This window comes from Pempheris klunzingeri, chromosome 16, assembly GCF_042242105.1.
Source record: "Pempheris klunzingeri isolate RE-2024b chromosome 16, fPemKlu1.hap1, whole genome shotgun sequence".
In the NCBI taxonomy this organism is placed as follows: domain Eukaryota; kingdom Metazoa; phylum Chordata; class Actinopteri; order Acropomatiformes; family Pempheridae; genus Pempheris; species Pempheris klunzingeri.
The window spans coordinates 17,130,873-17,149,757 of NC_092027.1; the positions used below are offsets into that span (position 1 = coordinate 17,130,873).

At 44.2% G+C, this 18,885-nt stretch overlaps 2 protein-coding genes across 3 annotated transcripts in view; both read right to left on the reverse strand.

Moving 5' to 3' along the window:
• Nucleotides 1–1,825: 1,825 nt before the first annotated feature.
• On the reverse strand, nt 1,826–3,452 carry LOC139215203 (glutathione S-transferase A-like). Of its 2 annotated transcripts, XM_070846088.1 has the most exons (6): nt 3,285–3,452; nt 3,011–3,076; nt 2,768–2,873; nt 2,543–2,661; nt 2,368–2,453; nt 1,826–2,278 (listed from the first exon to the last, which is right to left on the reverse strand). In XM_070846088.1, the coding sequence occupies exons 1-6, from the start codon at nt 3,450–3,452 to the stop codon at nt 2,146–2,148; spliced, it is 678 nt and encodes a 225-aa protein (XP_070702189.1). In that variant the 3' UTR covers nt 1,826–2,145. The 2 variants fall into 2 exon arrangements, with proteins under 2 accessions (XP_070702189.1, XP_070702190.1); XM_070846089.1 differs by lacking the exon at nt 3,011–3,076 and having other exon boundaries at nt 3,285–3,451.
• A 201-nt stretch (nt 3,453–3,653) lies between these two features.
• fhod3a (formin homology 2 domain containing 3a) overlaps nt 3,654–18,885 on the reverse strand; it is a 48,260-nt gene continuing 33,028 nt past the window's right edge. The window contains exons 11-27 of the mRNA XM_070846122.1: nt 18,510–18,569; nt 17,859–17,993; nt 17,431–17,481; nt 14,930–15,147; nt 12,837–13,157; nt 11,359–12,044; nt 10,746–10,886; nt 9,205–9,363; nt 8,936–9,118; nt 7,928–8,047; nt 7,460–7,621; nt 7,105–7,295; nt 6,782–6,986; nt 6,635–6,658; nt 6,179–6,383; nt 5,920–6,084; nt 3,654–5,104 (exon numbers count right to left, since the gene is read on the reverse strand). Coding sequence (XP_070702223.1) covers nt 5,022–5,104; nt 5,920–6,084; nt 6,179–6,383; nt 6,635–6,658; nt 6,782–6,986; nt 7,105–7,295; nt 7,460–7,621; nt 7,928–8,047; nt 8,936–9,118; nt 9,205–9,363; nt 10,746–10,886; nt 11,359–12,044; nt 12,837–13,157; nt 14,930–15,147; nt 17,431–17,481; nt 17,859–17,993; nt 18,510–18,569 — 3,109 coding nt within the window. The 3' untranslated portion in view covers nt 3,654–5,021. The remainder of the gene's footprint in view (nt 5,105–5,919; nt 6,085–6,178; nt 6,384–6,634; nt 6,659–6,781; nt 6,987–7,104; nt 7,296–7,459; nt 7,622–7,927; nt 8,048–8,935; nt 9,119–9,204; nt 9,364–10,745; nt 10,887–11,358; nt 12,045–12,836; nt 13,158–14,929; nt 15,148–17,430; nt 17,482–17,858; nt 17,994–18,509; nt 18,570–18,885) is intronic.

Genomic DNA, 18,885 nt, shown 5'->3' on the forward strand with positions numbered 1-18,885 from the left:
ACTTGATCTCACACCCCTGCAGTCTTTCTCCTCAACAACAATGAAACAATGAAAGAAACAACAATGGCGTCAAGCAGGAGCCACACATAGAGATGGAGTCTGGGTGGGACCAAATGGCAACCCCTGCCTACCCAAACATTTTTTCCCTCATTTTGCAAAATTGACACATGGGTTAGACCATGTATCAAAAGGGGGGGGTGATAGATGCCATAGATCAACATTGGCTCACAAAAGGTTTCACCATTTGTGCGACTACATAGTGGTGTAGGACCACAGGAGGAAGTCGTGGCACAATAAGAGATGGCTAGGCCCGTTCCAAGTGTTGCTGACCACTCACACTGCAGGAAAGTCCCTGAGCCTGCAGCAGAGGAAGCAAATTAAGGTGACAAACACCCAACGCTGATCCACACCCACTAGAGTGTGAGCCTAGCGCCGCTTAGTGGCTACGCTGAAAACACTGTTAGGAGCATCAGAGAAAGACAGATGACATCACAACACACCAAGTGACGCCCGGACGATTCTGTGCCACCACAGAGGGAGATCTAAACCCGAAGAAGATTACATCAAGATATTGTAGTGTCAAAATGTTGAAATTACATACTTAATCGGTCTGCAGAAAGTTTGTAATCAATTAAATTTGTGAGTTTGATTGTCAGTGTCTTTGGTGTTGACAAGGAGAAGTAACCTAACCGTGCCAACAATCTCCTGCTCGTGGAAACCTAACAGTGAAAACACAAGCGAGCCTTCACCATATGGGTCAGTTGCTCGGGTGAATTCCATACAAACTGACTGGCTGACATTCAGACAGCTTAGAACCAACTATTGTAAAATGGAGGGATGCTCCTCATTTTGGGTACACACAGAGGAACACCTGGGTGTAATCACCAATATGTTCGTAGGACAAGATAATATATACCATCATGCAGACCCAAAGTACACTTGCATGAGCAGAAGCCAGATCATCCTAGACGTGTATATTGTGCTTCCAGGAAAACACACATTCCATTCAAACCACGTACAGACAGTAGGACATTGTTGTAAATATTGTAAATAATACTCTCCACTTTGCTTACACAAGACAAAAACAGCATTCTTTTTAATAATAAGCTTATTTTCCAGGAGAATTTTGATGAAGGTACATCTTAAACTGATGATACGGTGAATGTTTAATTTTCCTCTTAAAAGAGTGATCAAAGAATGATCAAAAGGGGGGAGCAAAAAACAGGAAACAATGCACAAAGATGGCTAATCAGTTGTTATTAAGTATGAGGAATTGAACTGATGTCTCAGTAAGCAAGCTTATATTTTTCTCTTCATGACAGCTGACAGAAAAGCGTGACAGGGAACGTGAGGAGCTGAAGGTCCCTTGTTACCCAAACCATAGACTTTGCAGTTATACGGCATGTGCTGAATCATCACAAGGAAACCTAATTTTATCAGATTTCTTTGCTGCTTGTTTTTTGTGTTGATGGCACGATAGACCAGCATGTTAAACAACCTGTGACATGCAGCTCACCCTGCTGATCCTCAGACAGAGGGCTACTTTCAAACCCTCTTTGTCCACATGAGGCTGCATTCATACAAAATGAGGGAAACCAGAACAGCCGTAAGTATGCTGGTAGACCAAGGCCTATAATGTCATGCATGTTATTTACAAGGAAACAAATATTTTGCAATAATTTCATTAATGTCAAAACACTTTGCCTATGAACTTAAATATATTGTTGAGAAAGGGACCAAATATCTTTCTGAAAGTGTATATTTTAATATTGTAATGCAATTCAAATATATTTACTTTACTCTGAATTCATCCATGACAGGGTGGACATATTTTGCGCTTCACTCGTGTTTTGTCTGCTTGCATTTAATTTATAAAAAGTGATGGAGCTTGACCAACTTGCATTTCTAACAGCCTAAGGTTTCCTTAATACAGTGAATATGAAGTTGAATGGAAAATCTCTGGGTTTTTTTGTTGTTGTTGTGAAGTCTCAAAGGCACTTTATGGTGATGTCGACCCTTTAAATGTGTTAAGCATTGGCGATTTGAAATTAAATACACACTTTGTCTTAAAATAATATAGTTCTAATATAGCTCTATGTAATCATAAAGTATATAATAAAATGGTGAAAGCAATGTTTGTGTGTTTCAGAGATCCTTCAGGATGTCATAACCCTGTGGGCTGTCCAGCCAGTGCGGGGGCCAGCTGGCTTTAATGCTGGGTCTGTCCTTCAGCAGCCTGTAATACTTGGCCAGTTTCGGGAAGCGTCCAACAGACAGCCTGCAGACAGGAAAGAGGGTTATGATGTCAGTGCAAAACAAAGCAGTCCGGGCTCATTCTTCCATCGGCCACTGAGCTCAGTCACCTACCCGAAGCGGAAAGCATAAGCAACGCTGGGAAAGACGATCACATCGGCCAACGAGAAGGCCCCTGCTAGGTATGAGCCTGCAGCCGCCTTGATGCAGAAAGAGGCACTGCTGTCAGCACAATGTGTGTACAAGTCTGTCAGTGTGTGTGTGTGTGTGTGTGTGTGCGTGTGTTCACCTTCTCCAGGTAACCCTCCCAGAGCTTGAGTTCAGCGGCCAGAGCTTCCTTGTTTCTCTTCACAGCAGAATCACATCTCTCCTCTTCGGGGACAAACCAGTCATAGTAGACAACTGAATCTGAGACACATGATCCAGTGTGAGTGTCACTACAGTGTGTGAGTGTGTGCGTTCTGTCCATTTTTTCCCCCTCCTCTCTACTGGGTGGAGGGTGTGTGTGTCTTACTGAGCTTATCGGTGAGGCCGAGGCCCTCCATCAGGCGCTGGAACAGCAGCGCTTGTTCTGCAGGACTGTCGGGGATCAGCTTGTTGCCCTGGGACTTGAACTGATTCTGTCGCACGCAAAACAAACAGGAAACATAAGGATCAGATCTGTGTGTCATAGTCGATATGCAGAATAATATTCAGGATTTTACAGTATTTTCTTATGCTGTTTTTTTTAAACTCTTTGGAATGGTGAGAAGTTTACCTCCAGGTATAAGCACGCTGCACTGGACTCATTCACTATGTTGTCTCCATGTTTGAAGGCAGGCAGCTGGTAGAGTGAAATTACATGAATGTTTGGTAGGTAATTATGCAGTGCAGTTTATAAGTTATAGCTACAGTTTATTGTAGGTATAGGAAATTAACCCTCTATTCAGAGGCCACCCTAGATGATGTTAATCTACTGTAGCTGCTAACTGAATAGGCTTTTTTTCTCTGTACTTGGATTCAGCTGTATGTGCATGCTACAGCACACCCACCTGTCCTCTCGGGTTGATTTCCAAGACTTCCTGGGATTTGTGCTCTCCTCTCTCAAAAGACAGCAGCCTGTGTTTGTAGCCCCGCAGCCTCTTTTCCTCAAGAGTGATCTGAACCCTCCAGCAGGGAGGGGATCCAGCCCCCCACAGCAGGCTCATAGACTTGGCCATGAGCGTCAGCGGCACAGACAGTACAGTTCGGTGAAAGAAAAGCAAAAGACTCAACGCTGAACTGCACAAGTAAAGTGAGCAGTTTATGGCACCTCGTTGCTCCAAAGGTTAGTCAGTAGAGGCACTAGCACGTGTTCTAGCGTGTAGTCAGAAGTGAAAACAGTGAAAAAGAATGACATGCACTTCCTTTTTTTCACTCACTGGTTTTTGTCTTGTTTTTTTTTATTGCAGAATGTGTATACACGGCATTTCAAGTGAAAGTGTTTGTATCCACGGTTTCATGTTCAGCTCACTACATGGTATTTATGCAGTGACATCTCCCAGGTTTGTCGTAGCAGAGAGCAGAGGGTTCAGCTGGGACTTACTACATCCACAACCTGTTCAAGTTCATACAAAGTAAAGTGTGACCCGCAGAGTTCAAATGTCCCAACACTGCTCCGCCCTTCCGGCACACATTTCAGCTATGACCACACCTTTTATTTCTTTTATCTTTTATTACAATTCACAGAATAGCCTTGTTTCTCTCAGACTATAATACAAGTTTCTACAGAAATTACAAAAATAATACATCACATGAACCGCACTAAACATGCACACTGTAGTACTATAGTATTTAGTACCTGGCAGCTGATGAGGGCATTTACACGTTTTACGCAGAAGTCTCTGCATGTCCTTCAAAATTTAAAAAATGTCTTTATCTTTTTGTCTTTTTACACTTTACAAACAGTTCCTCTGAGATAAAAACTTCTTTTTTTCTGTGTTTTGAATCACTCGTTTCTTTCAGCACGAGACACTCTCTATGTTAAGTAAGGTGCAAAATGTCTGAGCTTTGCAAATAAATACTGAAAACAATTTTGCCAAAATAAAAAAGTTCATTGTAGTCAACGGTCATACTCGATGTAACCACTCCTGTGAATGTGACATTTGTGAGTTATTGGAGAAGTAGGAGGTGAGTAAAACGAGCGAGGGATGGCGAAAAAGGCACAGAGTCGTACCTTTGGATTGAAAGGCACACATCAGATTGAAGGCCCTTTCACTTTCCTACTAAACGCAACTCTGCTCGTCACTTGTCGAACGTGCGGTTGCAGAAGCAAACATTTGCCTTTTCACAAGGCATCATTCTCAGTGAGCTTCTTTGTTCGCGGTGATCTCTGAGAATTCTTTGAAACTGGACGGGAGCACAAATCAATTCACAGTTTAAATAAATGAAAAAAGGTGAATTCACAGCTGCAGAAACACACAAGCAAAAAGGATCCCTTTGGACTAATGTAACATGTCAAATATTTGTTTAGATAAATAAAAAATGTTTCCGCTCAGCGTCACTGAGCTCAACACATCAGTCCTGATCCGACGCATTCTCTTTCTTCACTTCCTCTTTTTCTTTGTGCTGCATTAAAAAAAAAAAAACACTATCTTGGCTGCAGCTTCATCACTCAGACACATCAGGCAAAATTAGCAGCTGGCAAAAACCTAAAGGGGTTTGAAACTGGTGGAGTGACTGGCGGCTGACGGACGATGTCGCTTCTGATTGTAGCCGTGTTTCCGCGGCGATGAGGACAGGCAGGAGGATCACATTTGTGCGTCCGGCGAGTCGGTGAGTCCTAAAGCGAGAGCTTCTTCCGGGGTCAGACCGTTCTTCAGAGTCCGCCTCACTGCCAGAACAGAGGAGAAGACTAGTTATCACGTGGTCATCGGCTCTGTTCAAATAGATGCTGTGTCCCAACCCTTTACTACGTGTTCACTTTACACAGTATGTACCATAAACTAAGCTTCATTATGGTGCACTATTTTTGCAGGTAATGTACAAGAAACTAACACACTTTATACTAATAACTGTTTTATGCAAAAAGAAAATTATACAATTAAAATGTGACTTTAAAGTGAAATCTGATGCTCTCCCCAAACACCTCTGTGGCCGCTCCAATCATTCTTTGTTCAAGAAGTGATTCAAGTCTCAAACTGCTTCTGATGTCTGATTTCCAGTGCGAATGGTTATTATAACAATTTAGTCCTTAGATAAAGACTGGTTAAGACTGACACAGCAAAGGCCAATACGTCCTTATATTCTTATGTAAGTCTCTTAAGTCTCTCTTTTAGTCCCAAGCTCCAAGAACACTGGATCCTACGTTTCCCATAATGCAACCAACAATGTCTTTCAGTAGGAGCTCCCTGCCTCATTGACCCCCACTTCTTTTAAATTTCACACCCTTGGAATCCTAACAGGGGCAAAAATGATGTTGGAATTTTTTCTCACTCTAATGTGAACAGCTTCTTCAGCTTCATTTTTTTGTGGGAGATTATTCTACATTAAGAGCATGTTGAAACCAGCATTTTAAATCTAGAAAAGTATAAATACGGACATTTTTGAATACATTTTATCAGGTCACTTTTCTTGTCCAACACAATTTAAGGAAAACCAGCTTAGAGTCAGTATGTGATACGGAGTAGTTAAGTATTCAGGCCGTACATGACTTCCGGTTGGCCCTGGACCTCCTCCTCTCTCTGGGCTGGGTTCTGGTTCCTGGACCCTGAGTGGCAGACCTCACTATACGCTCCATGATCTCGTCTGCAGCATCCTCTCCGCCTATCTGAGTGTCATCCACAGGTGGCGTCCACGCCTGCATGCTGCGACCTGAACAAATGGAGCAGAATGACAAAGGCTGCGCACGAACACAGAGATCCTTTACAGTGACGTGACTCTCGCGACTTCACACTGTCACCCTCACCTCCCCGTCCAGGCCGGGATCTCGTCCTTGTCCGAAGCCCCGGTACTCCGCTGGCCTCCTTCTCGATGCCGCCTATGCTGGTTCTCAGCACCGCTTTCATGTGCTCATGCTCTGCAGCATCCTCAGTGTGGCCCAGACCCTGAGGCTGCTCGCTCTCCTGGCAGCCACTCGGGGCGCTGCTGCTGCTGGAGCCGTACCGACCGCACTGAGGGGTAGAGAGAGAGTGAAAGAGAATAAGAATTTGGCAGCTTGGATTTTTTTTATTTCATTTTGGGCTTTGACTCAAACATCCAGCCAGATTATGATTCTGCACTTGTTTGATCCACTCAGATGTTAAAATCAGTAAATCTGTTTTTCAGCAAAGTGGTCCAGTCAGGGTTAGTGGTTTCATGCACACCCGCACATACACAGACAGACACACAGACACATGCAGGCAGCCAGTACACATGTTGATACCTCACTCTCCTCTTCGTCATCAGACTACAGGGGAAAGAAAGCGTGAAAGTCAAAGGCTAGATCAGAGAAAATTAGGAAAAAGCAGCGCTAGGTTTGGAAAGAAAAGAACAAGGAAAATGTTTGTGTGTGTGTGTGTATGAAGCTCACCGGAGCGTTGACATCCATGATCATCTTTCCTCGGGTCTTGTTGCGTTCGCGGTGGTCGGCTCGTTTCTGTTTCTGCTGCAGCACGCGATCTCGGGTGGTTCGGTACTCCAGCGCAAACTCACTGAGGATTTTACTGAACCTGTGGACGCTGATCTCTCTCACGCTGTAGGGCGGATGGCCGAGGAACAACAGGAACGAATGGAACCTGAGAGAGAGAGGATGAACGTGCTTTTCTCAGGTGTAATGCCATTTTTCTAACTGTTAAGAGTTGGTGTATTTTAGGCTGTTTGAGATTTACTCTAAAGGTTTCACTTTGCCGCTACCTGTTGATGATCCTGCGGTGGACAATCTTCAGGATGATTATCCTCTCGGCACAGTCTTTGAGGAAGTCGGACATCTTCTGCTTCAGCTGGGGCTTCATCTCATGCTTGGCGATCACCTTCAGGTGGTCCCATGAGGCTTTGCAGCGCCGCTCCATCAGACACAGGTTCTCCTGCAGCTGGTCGAAATCCACCTGACGGATGAGACGTTGACACAAATGAGGGTATTGTGTAGGACACAGACATGTAAAACTTCAACTTCAGTCCGGTCACTGTAAGGCACATTTTAAAGGCGGTGGGGAAGTTTTTGAAAATGTTTTGCAGAGTAAGGATGCACAATAAGAGGAATATAAAATACTTTTGCAGATCGCGTGATGGCTCCGATCTCGGAGTAGAGGTCGGTGCTCTGAGGGAAGTTCTCCACCACCACAGAGCAGACGTGATGCAGCAGTGACTGCTTGTGAACCGTGTCCTTCACCTCTGGAACCTTCTCCAGATACGTCATCTCGAAGCCTTTAGCCTGGACACAGGGACACACAGACTTACTTATTTACTTGCCTTACTTGTGTTATTTGTTTCTGTGTTTTCCTATGTAATGACAAACTCTCACAAAAATCCACTTACGGTTGTTTGTAAAATGAACATAAAAGGAACCAAATTATAGTGGCTAATATGTGATTTTTAATTTACTAATTACAGGCTAAGAAAATCCACACTTCTTTTAAACTACTAACTATCTCTACAAAGTACTGCAGAGCAGTAATACAAACAGGCTTGTCGTTATGTCCCAGTGTGATGATGGGAACCTGTGATGGCCGTGACTCACATTGGTGCCATTGAGGAAGTTTCCGATGGAGAGCAGCGTGGACAGGATGTAGCGTAAAGTTTTGTTCTTCTCCAGCTGCTCCATACCTTCCTTCATATCCTGCAGAGGTTCAGCCACTTCCTGGGAAGAGAAAAACACACACACACATCATTAGTTGAGTCAATTAAGGCTCCTAAAACCATGTGTTCAGTGAGTCTACAGTTATAAAAGTGGCGAGCAGGTGCACCCCGTGTCCCAGCGCTATTCATCTCGTCTTGTTGAGGTCGTGAGAGGTCGTTCAAAGGTTGCGGCCTCGGTCAACCTTCGCTATCAAACGTGCAAAAGCGGCATGAAGCCTTTGTTTTCCTGCGGCAGGTCCTCTTGCGTACATGTGTTTGTGTGCCTGCGCGGTATGTTGCCCTCCATTAAGCCTCCCACTACCAAACTGTCCCACCGAGTCGGGAACGCCACTCCGCTGAACGTGCAGTCAGTAATCATGCCTTTCATGGAGAGATTAAAGACAACTGCATCCTGCGGAAAGCCGTAAAATTCACAGGACAGAAAAGGGAGGGGGGGGGGGGTGTTGTTCATTCTCTGTGTTTTTTTCACTTTGAACTTCTCCTCCTGGATGCATTCTTCGCTCGAGTAAAACATGGTGTGCCCGAGGAAGACGAGGTGCCGCTAATAAGCGTGCATATTTCATTATGATGTTATGATGTAACTATGTTGATGTTTTGCAGGATGTTTTTTGTACTAAAAGGGATGTTGATACTTACTGACGCGGGACTAAAACACACACACACATACACACACACAAAAGCACACATGCTGCACACATTTACTCAAACCTTAATGGTGCGGAGTTCATTTGGCTTCGTATGTGTCTGTTTCTGCTTTAATAAAACCACATTCACTTGCTGAATATGATTTTAAAAGGGTTTTTGATAATGGTCTTGGCTTCCCCCTCTACATTCTTATGCTAAGTATCTAACTTTTTCCTTATTCAATCTGTCCCATGTTTACACAGACCTTCTCGGTTGCCTCGTAGTCCATCTTGAAGGCCCACAGTTGGAGCCTGGCAGAGAGCTCGCTGATGGAGGACAGAGTGAGGAGGAACTGCTCTGCTGAGCCCAGCGGGACGTCAGGGTTGGCCAGCTGGGCCTCCTGGATCTTCTGCTTCTCCTCCTCTGTGGGGATCATCGTCAGGATTTTCTAAAGGTGAGGAGAGAGTGAGGTCAGAGAAGACAGCATATATCATATATCATGTCTTCCTTTTCAACATCACCTGTATCCCTCACCTCTATGCCCTCCTTGTTGAGCGCGTACTCGTCAAAGTTGAGGATGGCCGTCTTGATAGTGCGAGGAGGAGGCAGCACCGTCAGACCGATGTTGATGGCGTTGCTCCTCTTGGAATCCAGAACGATGATCTCCTGGCGCTTGCCGTCTGCTGCTGTTTTCTAGGGCACAAAAATGGTAGGAGAGGGTCAACGCCGGGTCTCCCTCTTTCTCCTCTCGTCTCTCTCTCTCTCTCTTTTCTCTGTGTGGTCTGCTTTATGGTTTGGTAAGGATTAGAGGGATCATCACTCAGGTTACATTGACTGCAGCTGTGGGAACTATATGTTAAGTCGGAGCAGAAAATACCAACACAAATTAAGTCTATACAATATGTGTGTTTATGTGGGTGTTTTCATGTCTGGGGACATATTGTCACTGTATGTGAACAAATGACCTCACCACCACTTTATAAGGCCATTATAAGCTATTAATGGAAGGAAGTCGTAATATGTTACCACATAAAAGTGTAACAGAGTAGGTGTTAAGGCCTGGTTACTGCCACCAGGAAGTTATAGCCTCACCATATGGAGCCTGGTAGACTACAGTACAAGTTTGTGTTGTTATGCAATGTTAGACTGACTTCATTTTAAAGTATACATTTGATCTATCTGCAGTAGTTTATTGAAATACATCGGCATACGTCATGAACCTTAAAGGCAAAGACTTGAAGATTTAATAAAAAATGTGACTTTTAGTTATCCCTCTTTTTAACCATTGTGTTATTGATGATCTTTAATATCTACAGCACATACTTAACATTCTGATGCAAGAAAACTGAACTGAACCTAAAGAAGGCAGCAAAGAAGAGTCCTTCAAAGCAGTAACAAGTTAAGCTAGTCAGGTTTTCACTGACCTCTAATGGCTTCAGTATTCTGGTGGTCTTGGATTCTCTCATTAACTGGCAGCTTTGCTTAAGCCATGTTGCTACTACAGCTGCAGACCACCATCATACTGTCACATTACGTGTAGACGAGAAGCCGAGCTGTGGTGAGTTACTATCTGGTTCGGCGCTAACAGGACATGTGGTTTTGAAGCAGTGGCTCTGGAGTTCAAAGCTCGAGAGGCCTGGTTTCAGCTGCACCACCTTAGCAGACCATACTTTTCTTATTTAGAGTCTTTGTGAGAATTATGAAGGATTCAAAACCGCGCTGTTTGGTCAGGATCAGGACACACATGACCTTGTTTAACCCGTAAAACATCAACTTTCAAGTGCTGAAAATAACGGACAACAAATGTATGTACAGTACATGCCTTCTGTGGTTTATATGAGGAGCTGATTGGACTTTAAGTATGTGAAATACAAAATGTGGTGGATTAAGAATTTCACACACACACACATCTCATATATTGGTGCAAGATGACCGGCAAGATGACCAGGCTGAAATACATGAACAAACTGAGAGCACTGTACTTGGATCCACTGTGATAAATAATCAAGGCAGTATCATGCAGTGACACCATAAACTGGCGTTCCAAACCTCTCTGAACCCTACTGCTCGCTTACCTTTGTGACTGGTATTTCCTTCGATTTCGTTTCAAACAGGTGCTCCAGTTTGGCTGTGTCCAACTTCACTGGTTCCAGTTTGGACCAGAGCGAGTCTCCACTCCTCTTGTAGTCCCTGTACTGACCGTCTGTCGGACGCACCTGACCACAAACAGAGCAGGAATGGACTGCGTTAGGCAGAGACACGTGTTAGACTCCCATTTCCTACAATAAAAGAGGTAAATGAGAGGCTCTGAACACAAAAAAACCCACAAATAACAGCAGCAACAGGAGCATGTCGGGTGGGTCATGACCTGCAGAGGTGGCCCCTGATGACTACCTGGAAAACATCTTGCCCAACCGACAACATGGATCAAATATGTCTGACAAAATAAAATGGTAACATGACTGAATTCTTCCTCACACAGAGAGAAAGTGATATTGTCTACTGGTGCCCTGCAAATGTAGTAAGGTTAGTTATTGTAATCAAGAAAAACTGAAATTATGGAAAATTAACTTAAATTAAAAAAGTTGTGTGTACTTCGGAATATGGTGTGCAACACTGAATAGAAATAGATATGCAATTGTTTCTTTGGTCCAAAAGGCCTTATCTGGTAACTGTATCTTGACTCACTTCGCTCCAGAAGAGCCTGATTGTCTTCTTCTTCTTGTTGAAGAGGGGCGGCTCAGGAGGAGGAGGCACTGGAATTGAGGCACTACAGGAAGGAGGAGGAGGAGGCCTCATAATCCCAATCAGCGGTGGGGGTGGGGGGCAGCTGCCTAGCATGGGTGGGGGTGGAGGGAACCGGGGGATGCATGGTGGAGGAGGCGGCGGGGGCGGGAGGTCTCCGCATCCTCCCATCAAAACAGCGTCCAGAATGTCCTTGTCATCGTCCTCCGTCAGGTCGGTGAAGTTGATGTCCCCGATGCGCAGCTCTCGAGGGCTGGCCAGGAGCTGGTCCCAGATCGTGTCCGATTCCTTTTTGGGTGGGGGAGGAGGGGGCTCATTGGCTGGGACATCCAGGTGAGCGTGCGGCGACACCAGGTCCTTGATCAGGTCTCCAAACCGCTCGGCGAACGGTCGGATGGTCCCGCGGTGGTCCTTGTTGCTGCTCTCCTCGTTACCTCCCTGCTGCCCATCAGTGTCCTCCTGGGTTTCTTTATCCTCCCCCTCGCCTTTCTCTTTCTCCTTCTCCGCATCGTCTTCTTCCTCCTCCTCGTCACTGGGCTTCTTGTTCTGGGAGTACAGCATGTCCAGCATGAAGAGCTTGCTGTTGAGGAGTTTGCTGCTCTGCTCGTTCACCTCTGCCTCCTTAAAGCCTGATGGGGGTAACAGGAGATAGTGACATGAGAGAGAGCACACACTGCATGTCGTTGTCGATGTGGCTTTAAATCAAAGTACTGTAAGTATAAGCTGTAGGATCTGGTGGGTTTTAGAAATTAACCTTTAAAAAGTTAAAGTTAAAGTTTTTTGTTTTCATTTTTGCTAAACTTGACTCTTTTATGGTTCAACATACAGGCTTCCTTACACTGCATGTAGGCGAACTGTCACTGTGAGAAATGGCTTTTTGTCTTTTTTTTTTTTAATAAAAAAGCTTCCCAAAAGGGATTCACTTCACCAATCAACTCGCTTTATGCTGTTTCCCCACTGACAGATGCTCACCAACCAGCCTGATGGTACACACACTTTTAAAGCTTTCACTCATTTGCAGAAAGAGAAATCCCAACAGCGACATTCATCACTTGTAGCATATCTGGAGGGCTTGTGTGTTAGGAGGAGGTGTAAGGAGGAGGCTTTGAGACTATACTACATTTAAAGTAAGGCATTGTGTTGCATTTGTATCTGCTGCTGTAAACTGGAATAATAATAATGACACCCACTCATCAAAAAAATTGCCCAGTAGTGTTACTGGTGACAACAGATTCCACATTGTAACTTAATACATGACTGTAGTTTAGTACTGAAAGTCTTGAATGAGGGGGGTATAGGATAAGGAGGTAATAAGGATTATAAATTCTGGATAAAATCCTTAAAAGCATCTTACTGACTTCCAACTAGACTAGGAAATGTAACTTGAATATGAGTTCGCAATGCAATATAAAACTGCTCACCATTCTCACTGCTCCCCCTCTCCTCCCTCTCCAGAGTGCTGCTGGCAGAGGAGATGCTGGAGGCCGAGCAGTTGTCCTTCTCATTCACTTCCTCATTCTGTCGTTCCTTGTCGCTCAGGATGCCGCTGTCCTCTTCCGCCTCCTCTTTTTCCTTCTCTGGTTCCTGCTCACACTCTTCGCCTCCCTCCTCCTTTTCTGCTGCTGCCTCCTCCTGTACTTCCTCCTCTTCCTCCTCTTCCTCCTCTTTCTGTTCTTCCTCTTCTTCAGCAGTGGCCTCTTTTTCCTCTGTTTCTACACTGGCACTGGAGTCATCAGCTTCTCCTGTCACAAAATAAAAAAAAAAAAAAATCAGTGTTACTTTATCCTCTAGAATTCCGGTTTACTATCCATATCTCTTGTGCTTTGATCTGACTTGCTGCAGTAACTCCCACAGAAGCCCACTGTAACGTGCGTGACTTATCTGCAGAGAAATACTGTTTTAAAATATGTGACATCTTTGATTTTAAAGGTGCCTCTGTTTAGGCCGCACATGGGGCACCTCTGTGCAACTAGAAAAACAAAAACGCAAACCCATACACTAATGTAAACAATATGGCAGGTACAGAAAGCCTGGTTGTTGCAGGACCAGGATATGAACAGGAAATGAAGAATTAAGTTCCTGTTTACATCAAAACACACTCATGTACACAGCACAAACACACAACTCAGCGGTACAGTCCATGCAGTGATGCAGGCGGGGTTAAAATAACACAACACTGTGAGGCCTCATACACTCGCCTGTTTGAGCTACTGTAGCTCAGCTCATGGCTGTGCATGCACTCAGCACCAAAACAAGGCTTTTCCTCTTACACAAGATCTTTTGGCAAAAAGGTCTTTCAAAAACCCATTTGACCTTTTCACCCATGTCCTCTCTCTGAGTGTGTTTTTTTTTCTCCCTACATCCCCCTCCCGATGGTGTCCCCCACTCTCCCTCAGTATTTTCCACAATCTGTCTCGTCTCCTCTTCTTTTGCTCGTGCCTGCATGCTGTTTAAATGGTAGGCTGCAAACTGAATCCGTTAAAGGTTAAGAATGATTGCTCTGGGGCGCACTGTTGGGAATTGAACTGGCAACCCTCTGGTTTTAATTACAAGTCCCCAAAGTATTAACCAGCATAATATGAAGTCATACAAGTGGTCAGAGACTTTAAACCCAGGATTTTCATGAAGTCAATCCCCCAACTTTGTTACTATTTAAGGTGGCATTTTTCAGCAATAGCTATTTAATGTATTTACATTCAGTAGTTAACTCTCTACTTAGTAATTTTCATTCAGATTGCTTTTACATAAATTAAGCGTTCAATGTATGTACAGAATTAGCACTGACATCAGTCCTTAATTCAAAACACTTCCAGAAAAATATGGTAATTTTCAGCATTTTTTGACAGCAGATCAGTTTAAAATGTTAGGGGGAATAAAAGAGCAAGACAGAGTAGCCACATTGCACGCATCCAACTGTTTAGCAAGGTAACAAACTCCTTCATGTGCTCTTCTGATGTCTACCACACTCTACTAAATCTACTTACAGCATAAAATCAGACTGTGGTGAGTTTGTGTGGCTGCACTGTAAACAGATACACCTGTTCTTTTGTATTTTTGACATAGTAGCTACTCAGAAAGTGTTATACTGTAATATTGAACCACAGTTGCTGGTACAATGTTAGCCACAAATGTCCCCAAATCAATCATGATTGAAATCTTAATGATTACTATTGTATTGAACGCAATGTTTCTGCCACCATCATTCATAATATATACCAAAATATATGCCAGACTATAGTATAACATAATAAAATCATCTTATTTTCAGTAGGAGTAATAGTAGTAGTAGTGCAGTACTAGCTGGAGAACTGGCAGCAATCCTAGTACTAGTAGTCAAGGTAATGCTCCTGAATACTATTGTACTATTGCATTTTAATGCTAAACCTAAAAAACGCATTTTGCACTTGTTAATAACTCACATCACCATAGAGACACCATGTTGTTAGTCAATACTGTGCATAGTGCCTCAGTATATGACAGCTACTCTATCAAGCACTATTATGAGTTGTCCTACCAGTCTCAGAGGGCGTGTAGGGGGTGGCGGAGGTCCCTGCTTCGAGGTCAGCTTCTGCGTCCTCCTGGGAGGCGAAGGAGGAAGGGGTGCTGCTGCGTGATGACGAGGGCCAGGCCTCAGACGGTTCAAAGGTCAGGTTGAGGTCAGCGCGAGTCCTCGACACCCGGACGTGGTCCCTCTCGTACTCCTCCGCTGCCAGACGCTCTACGTTCTTATACCTGGAGGTGAGGGACAAACAGGGAAGATCAGAGGAGGAAAGAAGCAAAAATAGTGACAGAGACAATGCAGCATCTCTTTTGCCTTCCTCCACAGTACTGCTGTCAGGACTGGCCTTGCTCTAAACTAAACCACTATACTCATCACAAACTTCCAACCTATGTTTACCTTAAAAGAAACTCAGACTATTCCTCCGTGTTCTCTCCTCTACACTGCCATGCCACCTCCTCACACTATGAGCCCACCTCATTCCCCTTCTTTGCCTCATTGATCGTCCACAGAGCATTCAACGCACCCTCATTTCCTTCAGTCAAGAGTTTCACTACTCTGCTCTCCTATCGTCTCTTATCCTGTCTAACCAAATACTCAGCAATCACCAGCAGTCTAAATATGCAGGCGGATGGAGTTTAGAGAACAGGAGACGGTGAAAGGGAGGAGGGTGTAGAAGAAAGGAGAACGACAGGAGAGAAGAATGGGTGAGATGGGGAGAAGTAAATGCTAGTTTGGCTGCTGAAAGGCCAAACATCAGAAGTGAATCAGAGTAAACCTGTTCAAGATGTGCCTCGGTCGGTTCTCCTCCCTTGTCCTTAGCCTTCCTCTCTGCCTCCTTTTCTCCCCCTACCAAATTTAACCACTCAACCTGCCGACCAGATCACAGATTTAGGGCACTGAATCAACCGCCACTCTCTCTCTCTCTCTCTCTCTCTCTCTTTCTTTCTTTCTCTCTCTAACCCCTCCTCCTTCCCACCGTACCATGAATGTGTGGAGCTTCTGTTCAGACTTCATTAGCATCAGGCCACTTCAGAGGTCTGAAGAAACTGGATACCAATATGTGTGTGTTTGTGTGTATGTGCATGTGATTAGGAGTGAAATGGAGCGAGAGAGCCAACCGCGCGTTTTGTGCTTCAACTTGGGCCAAAACCTTCAATATGCTGTACGTCCTTTGACACTTTGACATAAAAGGAGTTGAGTGATAGTTTGCAAAATACTCTAACATACCAGACAATCACCGTAAGCCTTGTTTATGCCCATTAATCACTCTCTGATAAGCTTTTTACTGAATGTATCTGCTAAACTGTGCTCAAGACAACAACTAATCAGACTAAAGGGAATGCCATTAGTTTTCCAAGTATTCGATCATAAACCAAAGTTCCAATTGTTTTCAGAGGCTTTAACAAACTGAAATTATTTGCGACATGCTTCAGGAATCCAGCTATAGTTGAACTCCATTAACAATCATTTTTGGACTCAGTTGTCTGTCATTAAGGCCATCAATTTTCATGCTAGACCTTTTTGTCCAGGTGTTACAGTCTGTATGTTGTCAGGCAGATGCATCCCCCCGGGAGGTGAGCTGGGGTCAGAACTCATGTTTTCCTAATAACAGTGATGCTCAAATACACCATAAATACATCACCCTCTCCTGTGGATACATCTCCCACATGCTTGCTCAGCAGCTCATCTCTCTCTTTCTCTCTCTCTGGCTTTCTCTTCACCTCTGCCTGACTTGTGTTCGTTTCCTCCGTCTGTTGTTGAATCCAACTGCTCTCAGTTTGTCTTTCTTTCGCTCTGACAGCCTTTATTTCTTTTTTCGCTTGGACTCTGATAGTGTGTGTTATTGTGTCAAAGCTGCTTTAAATTGAGTGTGAAAGAGGTCTGAGCCTGCAGGGAAGAAAACAGCACTTGGTGCAGTAAATAGACTGTCAATATATATGTACTGTGATGATCAGCACATTGGACTTGGCTTTTATGCAGTTGCCAGCGGTCCTTACTCATATATGGCTGCATCGAGCACTATCACATTCAGGTCTGATCGTGCTCGACCTCAAATACCCTCCTGAGTAAATCTCTTGCTTCCTGTGATTCCAATTTGCACACAAACATACATTTATTAGCCTCATGAAAATTCTTCTTGTGTGTGTGTGTGTGTTTAAACGTGCATGTGCTTGAAAGTTGAAAGCGTGTCGGCGCATGTGCACGTGCGTCCAGTGTGAAAAGCTTGACGAATCCCGGAATCTGATTTTCTCACAGGATGCAGCCAAAACAATCAAGCCCCTGGCAGAGCGCGGCAGTTAAAATACAGCTCCATAAGAGAGGAGAAAGCAAAGAGGACGGAGCAAAGAAAATCAGTTCAGTATCCCCCCAGCCTCTGGCAGCGAAGGGCACCTTTTTAACCTGAAAACAATTACACTATTACAGAGCTTCCCAAACCACAGGCTGAAACACATTCCTGGTGGGTTCAGCTGTTCTGTGAGTGTGTGCTGTTTTGATTTAGTGCACACACTTACCTCTCCTCCCGCGCAAGCCGAGCCTCTTCCATTTTATCCACATAGTCGCGACTGTGAGAGACACACAAACGAAGAATTGTAAAACATAATAATCGCACTGTACTCCAGCATGTTCTCCTGTTGACCTGCTAGTGTGAACATGACGTGTTCACACTCATGCACATCATGCGGTTAAGGTATTGGTGTAACTCATAATTCCATTTGTTTTCTGTGGTAAAATCACTGGAACTCTTCACTTAGTTTTTTTTTTAAAATACTCATGAAAGATGCTTTTGAGTTGCATTATTGTTCCAGCGTTTTAACCGTACTTGACCCATCAGGATATTCTAGGATCGGGATATTCTTTAAATTGATTTGAAATTTCAGTTTTATGTAATATATTGTCTCATCTTGAAATGCTCTTAAAAACAAAGTGGGTGATGACTCACCTGTGCTTGTTCCTCTCCTCCCTCTCTATCCTCTGCAGTCTCTCCTCTCTCTCCACACGGCGGCGCTCTCGCTCGGCCGCCAGAGACTCCTGGTGCTGCCGATATGAGGAGGACAGTAGACCCCCCAAAGCAGGCCTGAAAGAGAAAGACAGAGAAAAAAAGTTTGGTTGCAGCTTTGCACAGACAGATGGATGCTGTGGTCGCAAGACATTTTCCTCTTTATTATCTATTGATTATCTTGCCATGTACAACAGACTTAGATGCTGTTTTGTTTTTATCAGCACTATTTTGATCTGTTGCATCATTGTGAGGCAAAATGGCGGTTATAAACAACTAAATCTGTTCATGACATAACACAGCACATGGTCCTTGCATATGCAGAGCTCCTGTGTGTGTAAGTATGTATGTAACACACCATAAATTATGTGTTTTAATGACTGTATTCTCTGTGGAGGAAACAGGAGCAGCTTGGTAAGCAGGGAACCAGAGAGCTGAGGTCACATTCACTTCACAGTCCACACTTGTTACACATGTAACAAACATACATGTAAATGTATTTGCGCGTGAACGCATTTACCGTACACGGGTGTGTATTTTCAACGATGTTTTCATGTACTTGTGCAGGCACATGTTGGTGCAGACTCCTCTTACCTGGAGTTGGTGGGCGTACTTGGAGTGCTGAGAGAGGAGTAGGACGTGACACCGCCATTCCTGGGTGAGAAAAGGGGTGACAAAATGGGTGACAGTGAGTGACCTCTCCAGTCACCCAGCTACAGAACACCCTGTTGACTATTTCGACAATGTGAAACTGGTGGCGAGGAACGAATGTGACACCTTGATATGTAACTGGAATACTGTTGGTGCAACACTAGAGTGACCCTAATTAGTAACTGCTGTAGTGTTTATTCCATTATGTTTCTGGAAAATCCCCGGCAGGGTGTCTCTCCTTACTTACAGTCCACTGTGAATATAAAAAGATCCTTTTGTATATAATCTATCTATAATCTATTTTGTATATCATCTGTTT